This window comes from Manduca sexta, chromosome 23 (genome assembly GCF_014839805.1).
Source record: "Manduca sexta isolate Smith_Timp_Sample1 chromosome 23, JHU_Msex_v1.0, whole genome shotgun sequence".
Lineage (NCBI taxonomy): Eukaryota > Metazoa > Arthropoda > Insecta > Lepidoptera > Sphingidae > Manduca > Manduca sexta.
The window spans coordinates 12,362,391-12,378,766 of NC_051137.1; the positions used below are offsets into that span (position 1 = coordinate 12,362,391).

The 16,376-nt window shown below is 33.4% G+C and overlaps 1 protein-coding gene across 1 annotated transcript in view; it reads right to left on the reverse strand.

Moving 5' to 3' along the window:
• LOC115456281 (integrin beta-6) overlaps positions 1-15,787 on the reverse strand; it is a gene marked incomplete in the record, with an annotated part of 34,186 nt that extends 18,399 nt beyond the window's left edge. The window contains 3 exon segments of the mRNA XM_037441876.1: positions 114-421; positions 760-924; positions 15,523-15,787. Of these exon segments, the coding sequence (XP_037297773.1) occupies positions 114-421; positions 760-924; positions 15,523-15,642 (593 nt within the window).
• Between the last annotated feature and the right edge of the window lie 589 nt (positions 15,788-16,376).

Sequence of the window (16,376 nt, forward strand, 5' to 3'; positions counted from 1 at the left end):
ACACTACCATATATGTTTATTACGTCGTATCAACACATTTTTATAGCAATAATTCAAAAGGATAGCGTACTAACATATTATGGACAATAAATAAATCCGTATAAAAAACTCACCATCCTTTGCGACACGAGCAGACGCCGCAGGTGAAATTACCATAACCATTACACTTCATGGAATCCATCTCCACATGTTGGCTGCACATGCACGCGCATGCTATGTGGTACTTGATTATAAACTCGGACAGTGTCCCGATGGTCACCTTCGCGTAGGCATGTTCGTAAACCGATCCAGTCGATAAACAATAATCTGGTTGTACAATTGCTTCGATGGTAGCGACACATTGCGATCCATCGCATTCTGTGTCGAAAATGGACACTACGATGTTTTTGGTTTGTGTCGAGTTTACGATTGCAACGTTCGCCTGCAAAACATTGTTATTTTAAATCTCTAATAATCTTGTAAATCTTGATATTATCATATTATGTGGAAACGAGTATCCATTTCGTGTGAATGCATACACATTCACAATAGTCATGGAGATGCAATGACTTCTTTCTTATCGTTATTGTATCGAGTAACAGCTTAAAGTACTTCTAGGTTATCGTCAATATTAAAAAAATACTAAAAAATAATTAGATTTATTTAGTAATTTTCTCTTTGACAGTTAAGCTTTTGCGAGTACTATAAAAATGTATGTACAATAATTATTAATTATATTTAATTATACGGCTAAAACGCATCAGAGTTAAATTGGCTCACGTTTAGTTTGGTTGGAGAAGCATACGGAATCTTCACTCGTCCAGGGTTGCTTATGTACAACCTTTTTTCTTTTGCAACGTGTGACTCGCTGGCAGGCAATGGTGGTAGCTCCTCTCGTTCTGTCGGACACCAGTCGTCGTTTGCTTTTATAGGACAGTGCTCGCTCTATGAACAAGAAAAATTAACGCATAAAATCTACCGCACTTTATTTTATAAATCTTATGCTTTGTTTATGAAGCTATAGATTAAGAAGTGTCTTGCGTAAATATAGGAGTATGTAAGGTTTGCTTTATAGTTTTCAACTCGGCCGAAGAAAGAAAAGTTGGAAAATGTTTACGAAACTTGATGATTCTATAAAGCTCCCCATAAATAGTAGCACAACTACGACAACCCGATCTTTAAACTACGCACAGTTCTTTGTGCTACTACACTGCATTTCTCATCGAGACATTAATTACACTGGCAACAATGACCTTCCAGCAGATACACAGTGTTTGCAAATGATGCATAGTGGCAAATTACTTATATTTGTACCGCTGTATTTTACGTCTTTAAAACTAGACTTTTACATACAAGAATCGCCGCGTAGTTAGTTTTAAATAAAATATGAATATTACATTATTGTATACCAGGATATTATGAGAATATTTTACGAAATTGATGTATTAAATAAGCGAGTTATGTAAATAAATATCAACGCATAATTGCGTCGTAACAATTACATTCAAATAAGGATTTTAATGCATTATGATTATGGATCATAACGCCTAAATTGGTGCTGCAATTACAAATATCTGTTGAAAACAGTAGTTAGTATTACTTAATTGAACTATGCCCTTATTATGCTACTGTTTATGGGTCGTCGCCTGATTCCTCGACAATTACACAAACGCTAACATTAAACGGTCTGACTGAGATTGGAACAAGTGGACAATGATCCTCTTGAAGTGGCAAGGGCGTGCAATAGCTTTGAGAGCGGGCGTGCTTCGTGCTAAACATTTAACAGTCACGTGCACAGACTTTTTGTATTAGAGGTTTAATGTGGATGAACACGTCTTTTGAGACTGACTTAACACCTCATTAAATATGATTAACGCTCAATATGTTTTAATCATTGTGGTGTCTTCCTTAACTCTTAGTGAATGACAGTGATAGCACGAAGTTTTAAATGTGTTTAGCGTTAAACATGTTTAGTAAGTCGTGGAAGCCAGCCTTAATGTATTACATTATATTCGTAAATTTAGTAACTCATTGATAAACATCAATTTAAGATGTAAGTAAATTTACGACAACAAATGCAATTCGACATAAATTATGTTGATATTGAGGAATTTATACAGAGAAACGTTTACAAGGTTAGGTAAAAAAAAATGAGATTAAGGGCAAATTTAATCAACCTTAATGTAGTTTGGGCGCGTGGTTGACGTAAATTGTACTATATAATCATGGAGCAAGGATTTAAATAGGCACATTTGCTAGACAAACAGACTCTTGAATAGAAAACGTTTAGATCCATAAAAGCTGCCATGAAATATTCATTTCCACAACAGTATAATTCCACGTGCGGCCGCTCTCCGACGCGGCGCGGCGCCGGCCAAGTAATGACACCAGCCAACCGGTATTGCATGCCTTCACTTTACATATCGTTATTTACACGACTTGTCTCATTAAACCCTTTATAATTACTCTACAATAACTAAAATATACATTTATAAATCATTTGGTTCCCGGGTTTTGAAAGCCCGGTTTTTAGATAAAAATAGAGATTAGAAGTTTACATGATCGATTGGTTTTATGGAAAACTAATTGAGCATTTTAAAATTTACGTCGTATAAAACAACGGTTTCTTTTATGTTTATTACTCTATTAGACAAAGCCGAAAATATGGTTTTCTTTGAACTCCCAAATATATATGTAGAACGATTCGATTTACTCATATACAGACAGAGTTGCAAGCAAAAGCTGTTCGTTTTATGTGGTTTTGTTATTCAATTAACATTGTCAGTCTATAAACCTGGAATCTTCCAATGAAATACATCATGAAATTATTGTAAAGGATTCCACTTGTTTATGTCAGTAAAAGTGAAATTTTGTTTACAATACTCAATATGTGTTGTTTATTTGTATAACATTCTTATGCATAGTAAAACGCAACCCTCTCATGTTTATTTAACGAATGTTTTAGGGAGTGTTCAAAAGTTAACAGTTTACACATCATCACAATATAAATAAAACATTTATGATGCGAAGATAGCTCGCGCGAATGAGCAAAGGGAAGAGTAGGATGCTTTGTGCATGAAACCGAGTAAGGGTTTGCGAGTGCCGCCCAGCGAGTAATATTCAAGTCATATAATTATAATGCCAGAGGAGACGATGGGTGTGGAACAATTTTACACCCACACAAAAAGAGCAGCCGAGTAAACTGGCTTAGCAAGATCCAAAGTCAGGTCGTTTACCTGCCGCACAATTACCACTGTTTTATCAGACGCCTCATTATATCTATCTTATTTTTGTTGTGATATGGTGTCAGCGTGGATTATTTTTCACTGAGTCTATTTATGGATAAGTTTAAAGGGCAACTTAACAAAATTCCTAAGATATTGGTCACAGTCTGCAAGGGCTAAAAATAAATGCACGATATGCAACTTGTTTGATGTTTAAAGTTTTCATTCATGAATATTGCGAAAGTATACCAGCGCGATACAAAAGGGCATCATTAACCCAAATGATTTGTTTAACAACCTTTTTATTATATAAAATGATAAATATTTACTTTTGAATTATAATACATTTTGTTACAGACGTATAAAAATATTATTATGGTGCAATAAAAGCGGCTTTTTGTAAACAAAAACTGCTTTCTCCGCTTTATTCGTCCTACGTATGTCTTATTATAACTAGCTACATAATAAAAAGGGCCATTAACTCTTCGGTTGCGCAGAAACCGCCGATGTGGGTGTCGCGATAATAGTAGAGATTTGACGATTATTCCCGCTGTGTTTCGATCGACGAGATAATGTATCTGCCCTCTGTCTTTGTCATTTATGGCAAGCCAGAGTAGTTCAGCAATATATATGGTCTGAGTACTCTGTCGGAATAGACAGGCGTGCAGGACGTGGGTGGTAAAGATAATATGAGTGCTTACAGTGCTGGGCAGTAACTCTATGTGAGAAACTGCATCGATTGCTCGGGGTTTTCGAAACAAGGAATCGATAGTCGTGAAGGATCACGGTCCTGAATCCGAGTTCCATATTCATAAATGCGATACGGTTTCACTCTGAAGTACGATATCGGCAGAGACGCTGTCAAATTGAAGTTTTAAATCTTAAGGTCCTCACTATTTAATTAACAGATATTAAGAATATCTCAAAGATCTGATATTTTAAAGTTCACCATATGACGGGTTTTACAGCTTAGTTTTTTTTAGTTAAGAAGACCGATTTGGTTTAGATGAGAACAAACTTTTAAATAATAACTTAAGCTTTGTTAAAAATAGTTTAATATATAAAATCTCTAATTAAGATCTTATCTAAAGATAAGTTTTATTTGTTACTAAAGCCCTAGATTTAATAGATATCGCAGATTATAATACATATTATTGCCGTATTCACTAGGTCGATCTGGAAATCTTTGGGGGAGGCCTATGTTCAGGAATGGATATCTTGCGGTTGGTGATGATGTTTATTGTTGTGTAATAGCAAAAAAATTGTGGACTTAATTTTCGTAGAGATTACGAGCCCTGTTATTTTCTTCGTAAGCCTAGCTTATACAAATTACTCCGTGGTAACTTACACAAATTAGTTACTCATGTCATAGTAATTAAAAATATATTATATTACAATGAATGGACGTAAATAAGCATAAATAATTAACATTTTAAATCATTCACTAATGCAACTATAGTATAGGTATTTAAATTTATGAATTAAAATAAATTACAAAACCTACTACTTAATCATTGTTTTTAATTTTTAATTGTAATAATATTTTATATAAGGAAGATGACGATAAAGTTATAACTGATAATATTTTAACGGTCATTGCTAACAATAGTATGTATCAATATGGTCATAGTCTAGCTAGATCTTCCTTCCCTGCTTAGTTTCTGTTAGTTTGGGAAAACCCAACTTTGCTTAATAGTTTAGTCATGTATTTATCCCATATCCAATTCAGTTACAAGGAAACATATTGGAATAAAAATGAGTAAGAATTAAAATCGCTGCATATAATTAAAGATTATTTGCTCTTCATCAATAGACAAAATGTATGAGGAAAATCTTCTATTAGTAATTAATTCTAATGGAATTGTTGCAGTTCTGTTTGGTTGTTGGCCTTATAGGTTAATATGTAAAAAGTAACACTAGCTGGAAAGAAAATCGACATCTTTTATTTATATGTAAGGCTCCAGGGGTCTATGTCTCACAAATGAACAAAATTATTAATATTTTAAACTTAATAATATTTTGTTACCAAATTTGTACCAGAAAATTTTAAGAATGAAATAAGATTCATGGTTCATCGAATGTATATTTTAATAAAGACAATGACAAAGTTATTGTTTTCCCGTCACAGATCACCCGCATGTTCTTGGTAATACCATACTCTCTTAGTCATGTTGTGGTAGGCATTCTATAAAACTTTGCTATTTTGACACCATTACGTACCTACATTTATATGGAATAGTATATTTATATATAATAAATAACAAGGAAATCATAAGACGTGGTTAATCAATTATAACAACATAGAGTCCGACGTTAAGTGTTTTTAATTAGACGGTATTATACATAAACTGTTCTATTTCAATTGGTATTAATTTCAATTATAGAATCAATCATTTACAAGTTTTATGCTTAGATATACACAAAGTATTTCCATATAAAAAATATTATTTACATATTTATTCTTGCTCTATAATACATTTTTATTTAATATAAGTTTTTTGTTTGCTAACGCATATTGTTTTTAACTTAATTTATATTGAAATTGCAGTTAGATGTATATTATAAAGGTTTATAAACCTTGTGAGGCTCGGTTTTCTAGTAATGTATCATGTCTTTATTCATAGAGCTTACGTTTTATTGCTATGTTCTAAAAATAGTTTGTATATAAAAACATATCCTTTGTAGGTATATTACATTTTGCGTTTACCAAAACATATACATACTTTGTAGGTTCATTCTATTTAGTGTTTTACAGTGTAATAATCACGAGCATTCATTAAAGCGTAGAGTTCGAACTTTATCGAGTCTGTCCAGTTACATAGAGCACAAAGTATGCGGGAAGCGAATGAACGACCAAATGAGCGCAAATGTGATTCACCCCATTCTATTACGTTATTTCGCTACTCATTAGCGAAATGTATTAAAAAAAACATTAGTCTACAAACACAAATCGTATTTATTTATATATGTCAATACCGGTGGAGACAGTGACAATTACGTCCTTACATTCCTGTCTACGCTAAAAAGTCCTATGAGACATTCCATCGTATTCATATATTTTCTTATATGCGGGGTCAGTGCACCTTGTGGAGGCGGCAAATAGTCGGGAGTTTCGCAGACGTCGTAAGCAGTAGAAAACTATCAAATCTGGCGACACTCCAAATACACGTCCAAGTGTTTTAAAGTACATTCTTGTTATGGATTAGTGACTGATCCATTGTTAAGCTTATTTTTTAAAGGATATGAGGTTTTGTAAGGTTTTTATATGCCTTTTGCGAGAGAAGGGTGGTGTAATGCAGACATAGACTAGATCATAGATATCGGTAGCCTGTAATTTGAATAGAAAGTATGGTAGTAAGAATATAATAGTATGTACGGTGACTGTTATGTATTAATCATTTAAAAAAAGTTAAATGAATCATCAATTCAATACATGAAAAATATGTGTATATATATTAGGATACTTTTAATTTGTTTCTAATTTATTATTGTACCCACACCATATGCAATAATGTTTACGTTTGACTTTCCTTTTTCGATCGTGCACGAACGGCATCAGCATTGGTAAACGAGTTTAGAGAAATCTTTAAACTCTTAGTTTATCTTTAACTTGGTAGATGATAGATTAACGTAAATCTTGTTTATATCAGTCACGAATTGATGTTTACCACGACATATATCTTGTTCTATTAAATATATTATACAATTAAGCGATTATTCATTCGATTAATAATAGTTGACAACGTACGAGTAAACAATTAGTGATAATAACATAGAACTACGACGTTGGTCAATAAAAACGACAACACGCCAGCCAGTGGAATGGCTGTGTTCTGTTGCAACGTAGTTGCACATTTTTATGTGCAGCTTTAACTCAGTTTAAGCCAGTTATGCTATTACGATACTGTCGGTCTCGCTTGTCCATTCACTACGGCTAGACTAACAACATATTAAATGCGTGTTGTCGTGGGCGGCTACTGAAATCATTTACTTCGCAAAACGCCTAGATGGTACATTCTGCGTTGATACATTAGACGATTAATAACCACCCTTATTCAAACTACATAACATTCATTATTAATTTTCGACAGCAAATGTTGATATACAACAAAGTTGTTTATAAAATATCACCTAGTCTATTACTGCCTACGGTATATTGATTGCGAGATCCTATCTCATCGAACCGCTCAGAAATAACGTGCCCTTTGTACAAATTTTAAAGGTAACCGTTGCGCAAGCTGTGTTAATTCAAAAACTGAGATGTTTCACGCTTATATTGGTGTTAAACGTGTTAATGGGTAAGTGGAGCGGCCTGCAGCGGTTTTAATTGCACTGATTGATATGCAAGAGATTCATTCATTTCTCACGTGAGTAGCGGCGGCCATTTTCGGAAAGTGTTCATTTTTATTATCAACACTGCATCAAGTAATTAGCGTGTATAATGCAATTCATACAATTTATTGTGGTGTATGTCGTGTAATTGATTACATTAATTATAAAGGGTCAATGCGTTCAGTTGGGTGCATTTATTTTCGTGAACTTTTATTTTATTATGAAATAGTTCACGCTGGTTTCTCATTGCGTAATTTTGTACGTGGAAAACAATTTAACCGAAATAGTATATTGTAATATTCTCAATATCTTTGTATCAGTACAGTTCTGTACAAGGATATAGCAATTATAGCCGCCTCATACCATTACCTTCTCTCAACAAAATTGTTCTAAGCGAAGTATAGCTAAGAGATTATAATACGCTGTAAGAATAGAGCTAGCCTTTTCTATATCTTGAACAGAAGTATTTTAATGCAGTTTTATACATAAATTACTATTGGTAATGTTTGTAAGAAATACAAAAAAAAACTTACCACATTATTAAAGACATGCGATTTATAAGAACAGTGACATGACCTTATCTAAACTTATAATAAAATAATTTCACTTTGAAAATGATTAGATGTTTGTTAAAAGTTAACGCAGAGACAGCTGAACTGATTTGGATGAAATTTGCCATCCGGATATACCGTGTTCTGGATTAACACGAAGTCTACTTTTATCTCGCTAATTTTGTGGGAAATATTTGTTTCTTTTATAAAGATAGCACCGGCTAAAGGTGGTGCTATGGATTGTTACATTGATATAGGCTTTTTGTACCGGGAAAGGGGTTTTCACGTGTGCGAAGCTGCGAGTAACAACTAGCTAGGAATAAAAATGTAACTATGTATATGTTGGAATTTTCATATTTTATAACATTTAGAGGTTATTACAAATATTCGCTTGTACAAATACAATGATTATAATGTAATAAGAATTGCATTCATCGGTGTCATGGTCGAACATTCAAGATCTGATCACTTTGGCACAACAAAGAATAGTAGAAAAAGTTAATTCGACTATCGTTCGTAAGGCATGATGTTTGCAATACTGATTTCTAGTTTATTTATTTATCGATTTATTTATTTTGAGTAACTATTCGATTTGTGTTGTTTCGATTTTCAGTTACAAACTAAATACTACGTCAGGGTCATATTCAATGTTATCAAATCATTTAATTAATTTCATTACTTATTTATAGAAGCTTATACACGATTATCATAAATGAATCTATTAAGTTTCTAAATAATATGTATTATTAAATATAGTATTTTTAGTAGGTACGTAGTAATACGACCTAAATAAGTACGTATACTACAAAATATCTATTGTAAATAGAACCGAAGCCAACATAAGACTAGTGTCAAATGACAAGTTAAGCAGCTTTCACTTATCTACCTGTACTTAAGTCGTATTGGCTTCAACAGATGAATTAATTTACCAATACAAAGGTATTAATAATATCATCCTGTCTATATAGTAGAAAATAGAGATCATAATGTAACATTATGTGTAAAAAAGATTTACTAACAATGTTTTTGCTAAATAAGATATTTAAGTAACTGAGAAGTTTACTGAATATTTTAATAGCGTCAATCGTTTACGAACCGCGCAATTCTTAGCACCGAAAAATAGGTGCCTGACACAATAATTATAATTGTGTCATATGTCAGTGTTTCATGTAAAATGAAGAGGTGGGCCTCTGCTCCAAATGTCAACGGTAATGACAAAGTTCATGCCGTATATCAACATTACGCCAGAGCCTCGTCGCAACCCCATCAATCAATCGCGGCCAGAGGTTATGATTATCCGCAATATTAATTGCGTAAATAACAAAAATAATATCACACGAATCCCACCCGAGTTGCGTAAACATAAAGTTCAAGTAAAACATATGTGTTTATTAAAAATATATCGCTGCAAAAATAATGGGCGTTGTACAAAAGGGACATTAGCGCATGATTGATGACAGTGTAAATTTCATCAAGTCTATATGCTATAACGATTATACTCATTTCATGGCAGTGTCGCGCGCGATGCACGAATATTGTGCAACGTTGTGATGTGTATTACACATTATATAGGTCGATGGTGTGTGTTTATAATTTCTTGGAATGGTGTGATTGCGTGGATGTTGGTACCTAATGCACTTCTGCGTGCACGATCTCAACTTATTTTGCCGGCTCACTCCGGCTCTAATTCAATAACTACAATGTAATTATTAAAATTGTTTACGCTATGAAGCTTAGAGCGGATGTTTTCCAATACGATGTATTTTGATACGTTTCTTCAACTTCCTTTCGCTTTTGTTACATGTAGAAACGTAAGTATGGTTCATATCGTACGCCTTCTCTATCGTTTCTGAAATTCTACATCTGAGCATAAACTGTATAACTCTTCCCTACCAAGGCGTGACAGAAAAGCAGTTACAGAGTGTAGTCAAATTTGAAACCAAGACCTCGTAGTCAATAACCCACGTATGCTGCCGCTAGGCTAGGCTAGGCTTAGTGATGGAGAAAATATGCATAGCATAGAACCTATATAGGTCCCCATTACAAAATGAATTTGTGAGGTTTTGTAACACGGCAGATTTACAGTCAACAACACTTACTACCAACGCATTTTGCGTTTAATTGGATTTGATCTCGGCAAAGAGGTTATGTTTATGCATATCCTACAGAAGGAATTACTCCGGAGATTAGTAACGCTCCTAGCACTTTATTTATACTCACGCCGCTAGACCACATGTATGATTCATGAGTTTTGATTCAGCTTTCTTGCAATACCTTATAACACCTACCGCGTCCTACCCACGTCAAAGGAAACAGATTAACTTAACGGTATATTATTTCTAAAATACAATAATGAGTCAAACATCTTGTCTCTGCAAATGCAATTATGGTAAATTACTTTTATTCACACACATATACTTTGCTCGACCATTGATCGAACCCGAGACCTCAACACTGCAGGCGTACCGTAATACAACTACGCCATTGAGGTAGACTCACTTGTCTTTTAATATTTAAACAATATGAAATGTCCCTCGCATTGAACGTATTTCTATGATAAGTAGCCGGGCAACGCTATCGCGAGTAATGTAGGCAATTTGTAATGTTTAAAAATGATAATAATTCGGGCAAAGTTCGACGCGTCTGCATGAATGCACTTTACGGACGAAGGATCGGAATGGCACCGCGCCAATGGCTCCATCCTTAATGCAAATTTATTATGGCAAAAATAACAATGATTTAACGTCTTAAAACCAGGAGTGATTCACGGAAGACAAAGGTTCTTTTACTGCTGCTGGTTTGTTTACTTAAGTAGCGGATATTGGAAAATGGGGTTACGCAGGAAATTCGTCTATCGATCGGTAGGTACCCCCAGCACTTCAGCTAATTATGTGGCATCATCATAAAATTGCTGAACGACGCAAAATGTTTTCCAAAAAGGCCGAGGTATAGGAAGATTTTATATTGCAACATGTAGTTTTAAATCCTTAGGCATACCAATAACTTTAAATTATTTTCTGGAAAGACGATTTTATAACAAATATGATTAAATTTATCAAGTCTGTTGTTTTGATTGAGTGACCTGTTTCTGCTTTGCTTTATTACACGTATTATAATTGCATTTAAAATTTTAATAAGCGGCTACGAACTTGTTAACGTGCGACCTTATTCTCATTCCTTATATCCCTGTTTGTGAAGGCTCTATTGAATATAATGATTCATTACACGTACATTTGTTTTTACTATATAGTTATGATATATTTTAGGCTCAGTTGGATAGAGCCTAATAGAATTTTGTACTCACTGTACAAAATACGTCATAGTGGCTCGTTCCTACGAATCTTTATAAATTGAAGTTGAAATTAACACCGATAATTACCTATATATAATGTAATAGATAGCTATATTGTCTAGTTGTTGTATATTGCAATACAAGGAAACGGACTATGCAATAGACTTCAGTACATGTAGAGTTCATTAATGTCCAAACAATTTAAATTTACCAGTTTATAGTCTAAGGAAAACCTTCTTATGGCTAATAAATCAATTTTTACACTCAATCGGACCCATTTAGAATAGATGACCGGCTATAATGGCGATAGGCGGGGTAATGGACTGTTACCGCGGTACAAGCGTTGCGAAATAATTAGCGTAATTAGTGTAGACACAATTAGCTACTCACTCATGTCCATTAACCATTACTATGCTGTTACATTGACAATGTACTCTAACAAGGCTTGACCTGACGCGCACTTGTCCCTAGAGTTTAATTCTTGCTGCAATACAATTCATCTAACGTTTAAAAACAATCGTGCTCGGATTTTACCTTAGCTAATCGAAAATCTTCGCACCAGTGATTACAAATTATTCATCAATTCAATGAAGGAATTGAGTGTTTTAAACAAAAACTATGTTTGTTTTGAAGGCCAGACATTAATTAACCATGAAGGCCCCGACTGCAATCAAGAAACTGAAGTTAACCAATTTAATTATTTGGACACAAATAATATATCTGACATGTCAGAAGAATATTGTTAGTTGACAAATTCGACTCAACGCGGATAATGACGACTTTATTTGTCCACAGGAAAACAAACCTAAATTGATATGGTTACATTTGCCTAATAGGTATCTTAATTAATAAGCAATAAAGAGCATTCAACATGCGTTGCGCAGCAATATTCATCACCATTAAAGAACATAACTCGTTACTGTTCTAACAATGTTTTGGTTGTTAGAGTACTTAATATGCAGAGTCGATGTACAATTGGAAGGTTGAAATATTAATATAATTGAGATCCACTATGAATAATCTGAGCATCATTAATGACAGGAAAATATGAATGCCTTATAAATAAAGACGTATAAATCCGAATAGCTGGGGTAACATTTTTCGAACCTGATTCGTAAAGCAATTTAAACACATTTTTCCTGGTGAAACGTTCGAGTTTGTGATTCATGTTGGTTTGCGAAGTCACAGTAAAGGTAAACTTAATTCTTTCAAACCTTTGTAGACAAAGACTTGATATATACGCGGTATATATTATCTATATTTAGTATATAGTTTAGTATTGTTTTTCTAAAGTTAGTAACACAACGGGTCTTTAAACGAGACTCTCTGTCTCTTAAGGGTTTAAGTATAATTGCGGTGATAAATTGCAAGTATTTTTAGACTTTAAACGAGGTTAGGGAGTTTATTTTTACTCTGACGTTCAAGAAAACGATTTATTATTGCTTACTTAAACTGTACCGCCCTAAGGTTTTCCTTTTGTTTTAAAACATGAATGTAAGTAGTCTTTAGCAAAACTTTATTGAAAAACGTTACACATAGGTTTTGCAATAATTTAGAATTTTGTCTATATTTCTGGAAACGTAATAAATATCAATTAAAAGATCCTTTTATCTTCGAAGGGGTAAGTAGAAGAGCAAGTATGGCACCCACTGTTCATCATGTATATTCTGATGAGATAGCAGATGACCCTACTACCATGCCGGATACAAAGTCCCGACTCCGTGCTGATACTGGGCAGATTACTTTAATGCATTCGGAATTACCATTAAGTGATATATTAATTTGTGATTATTATCATTGCAATATTGTTTTTCAAAGCGGATACAATTGTATTTTTTGATTATTAGAACTAAGATAACACATTATATTTGCTTGCTATTTATTACACAATAAGAATAAAGTTATGCTGAGGTTAAAATAAAAACACATTATTTATCCTAGAATTAAATGTTTTATAGCATCTATAGTCATTGATGACTCCCTTGATTAAAGTAAGTAAGTATTACTAAAATAAAAAAATAAAATAAAATTACTATCTGCGGTGGCTCATAATTGGCTTATCTATTGTATTCATATCGTCCTGTATTTGTTTATTTTGATGGCTGTGAGCCACCCAAATATAATAAAATAAATAAAATAACATTGAAAATACCAATCACTTACTCCCTGATGAGTAAACGCAAAGTCTAGGAAAAATGAAGAGCTTCTACAAAGTTGACAGGCAAATAAACAGGGGTTTTTCATAAGGAGTGATCTAAGGGAATTTACTAAGAAATGTATCAAACACAGGGCAGCTACATGAATTATTTTTAAACAAAGTACGTTGTAGTATTGTTACTGTTTGTGAACTTTTGAGGAACGCAATGACGCAAATGACATTCAGTTATATATAAAAATGATCCTTAGAAATAGCATATATAGCAATAGCCTCCCTTATTACGTAGGACAGTAGGTACTAGGTATAACTAGCGGAATGCAGTAGTAGATAACACCTCCTTTTCTCCCCGGAAAAAGGAAAAAAGAGTAATGCTATATACCTATGTGTTCCTACAGGAACCATGGTGGAGTGTTTTAACAAAGTATTCCTTGCAGGTGAGCGGAAAGCGAATCATTGTTGATGGCGAAACCATGTATTGTTACGATTAGCATATGCTAATCATGGCAATTTAAAAGTGAAGTTACTTATGTTGTTTTACTAAGTGAGTATGGAACTATGCTGTCTACCATCAAAGGACTACGGCATGAGATCAATCAGCTGCTCTACCATTACTGTTGGAATGGACCCAGTAATAAACCAGAAGCATGCTAGAGATCACGGATGATACCTTTGTATTATTACACCTGCATCTTTCAATCAAGGAAGCCTTAAAGAAGTGGAGGTACAAAAATTTCATAATCTTTAATAAATTAATGCAAGTACGTCACTTATAGTTCATGCTAATTGAGGCTACGAATCACTGTCGATATATTTTATATTTCATAAGACAATACGCTTATGATTAAAATAAGTTATAAGACAATAGGTACAATTATGATTTAAAAAACTTATATTCGAAAGACATTAAATAGGCATAATAATATTAAGGAAGTTGACCTGTGGACTTTCAGTAAATATTCGTTAAGTCCCTCACTGGTAATCATTAAGGAAAGAGTTTACCAATTAAATGATTGCGGTTCGGAACACGTATGAAACTCATTTTTCAATGTAATTTATATATTTCATAGGACATGTTATGTCGATACCCAAATTACGTTTTACATGGTATATAGCAGGTAGAAATATGTAACAATTATCAATAATTGCTCTACCCTAACCAGAAAATGGGATTAATATCACGTAACAATTTTTGGATGAGAGTTATCAACCCGTTAAGCAGCGCCAAAGAAACCGACTTCAATAGTTCCATACTTAAGGATGGCTATTGAACACACAACGAAAGAAATATTAATTTCCTTCGTGTAGTCAGGTAAATAACCGGTACATGATTACTGGTAATATTTTCTGTTTTCATTCAATATATCTTACAATCACTTGTACAATACACCATACTTAATTCTACTGCTACTACCGTACTCGTGAAAATTTAAAAAATTAGACGAAATATTTTTAATGAGCGATAAACAAAAGTGATCAATTTATGATAACATTAAAAATAGTTCTTGTCCAGTTGTCCATCGGCCGTGATGTTCATTGGATCAATTGTTTCCTTCCGTTGATGCCGCTTTGTTCGACATTTTTTCTTTTCTTCATCAATTATTGCTCTCTTAAATGCTCCGCGGAAACTTCTTTGTATTTTTAAATGGTCGTAAATTTAATATTGTTTTGTTACACGAATGAATGACATATGTTCAAGAATTTTGGAACGTATCCTGTAAGTGCTCGTTTATTATAATTATTTTTCAGTTGTGTCGTGAAGTGAATTCTACGCGTTTTGTGGTGCTTTTTAAAATGTGCAACAGGCACAGTTATAAAATTACCCTCATTTGTTAATCACTTCTTAATTGAAATTTACATTATGACGTGCAAATATTGAATTATTATGGTGAAGTAAAATTTATTGTTGTGTAGATAATAAAACTGATTTGAATCGAGTTAAATTGATAATAATAATTTTATTATATAGTTAAGTATAGTTATTCTTACCCCGAGTTCCTTGCACCATATATGACCCTTTCTTATGCATTCGTCGCAATTTCGTTCATCAAAGTTATTTGCATAAACCATTTGTATTAACACTGCCACAATAAACCACACTCGCGCCATTTTTATTTTACTTTTATCGGCCAGTCACTTACTTTTTAAATTCGTTTGTAAAAGTATCGAGACTATTTGTCAGCAATTCGAAATTCGAAACACGACCGTTGCGGTTCAAGTATCGCCACAGACTGCTGGCGACCTTTCGCGAGACTGTTCACCCGCTACTGTGTGAGATGAATCATCCATCAGTGTTGCGTCCGAGGAAAATTCGAGGAAACCTCGTACTACGTTAAGATCTATCGTAACTACAAGTGTATTAATTTAATGTTATCTTTCTTATCTATGATTCATCTCATTCACAATGAAGTTCAATGTCAAAAGTAATATTCTTACGTCCTGAAACTATTTTTTTTTTGATTATGTGTACGTGTGATGTTCTTTATATACAAACTGACAAGTTGCTAAATACTTTTGGTAAATAAATAAAAATAAAATCAAATGCCACATGTACATGACGAAGCAACATTTGTGAACAGCTGGACTGATTTAGGAGACTTTTTGCTGTGTTCGTAACTATGGAGATAATGTTTCTATGAAAGATTTTTTACAAACTTTCAATAAAATTTACTAGCTACTGGCTGGGTCCAGCTTAAAAATAAGATCGTTTTGAAAATTTTCGATTTTTAAAATGATGAAAAGTTTCTACCGTAGTAGGTCGTTGCCGGGTTCCTAGTATTATACATAAAATTATTGTTCTGAATAATATAATTTAATTATAAATAATATTCAATGATAAAAAA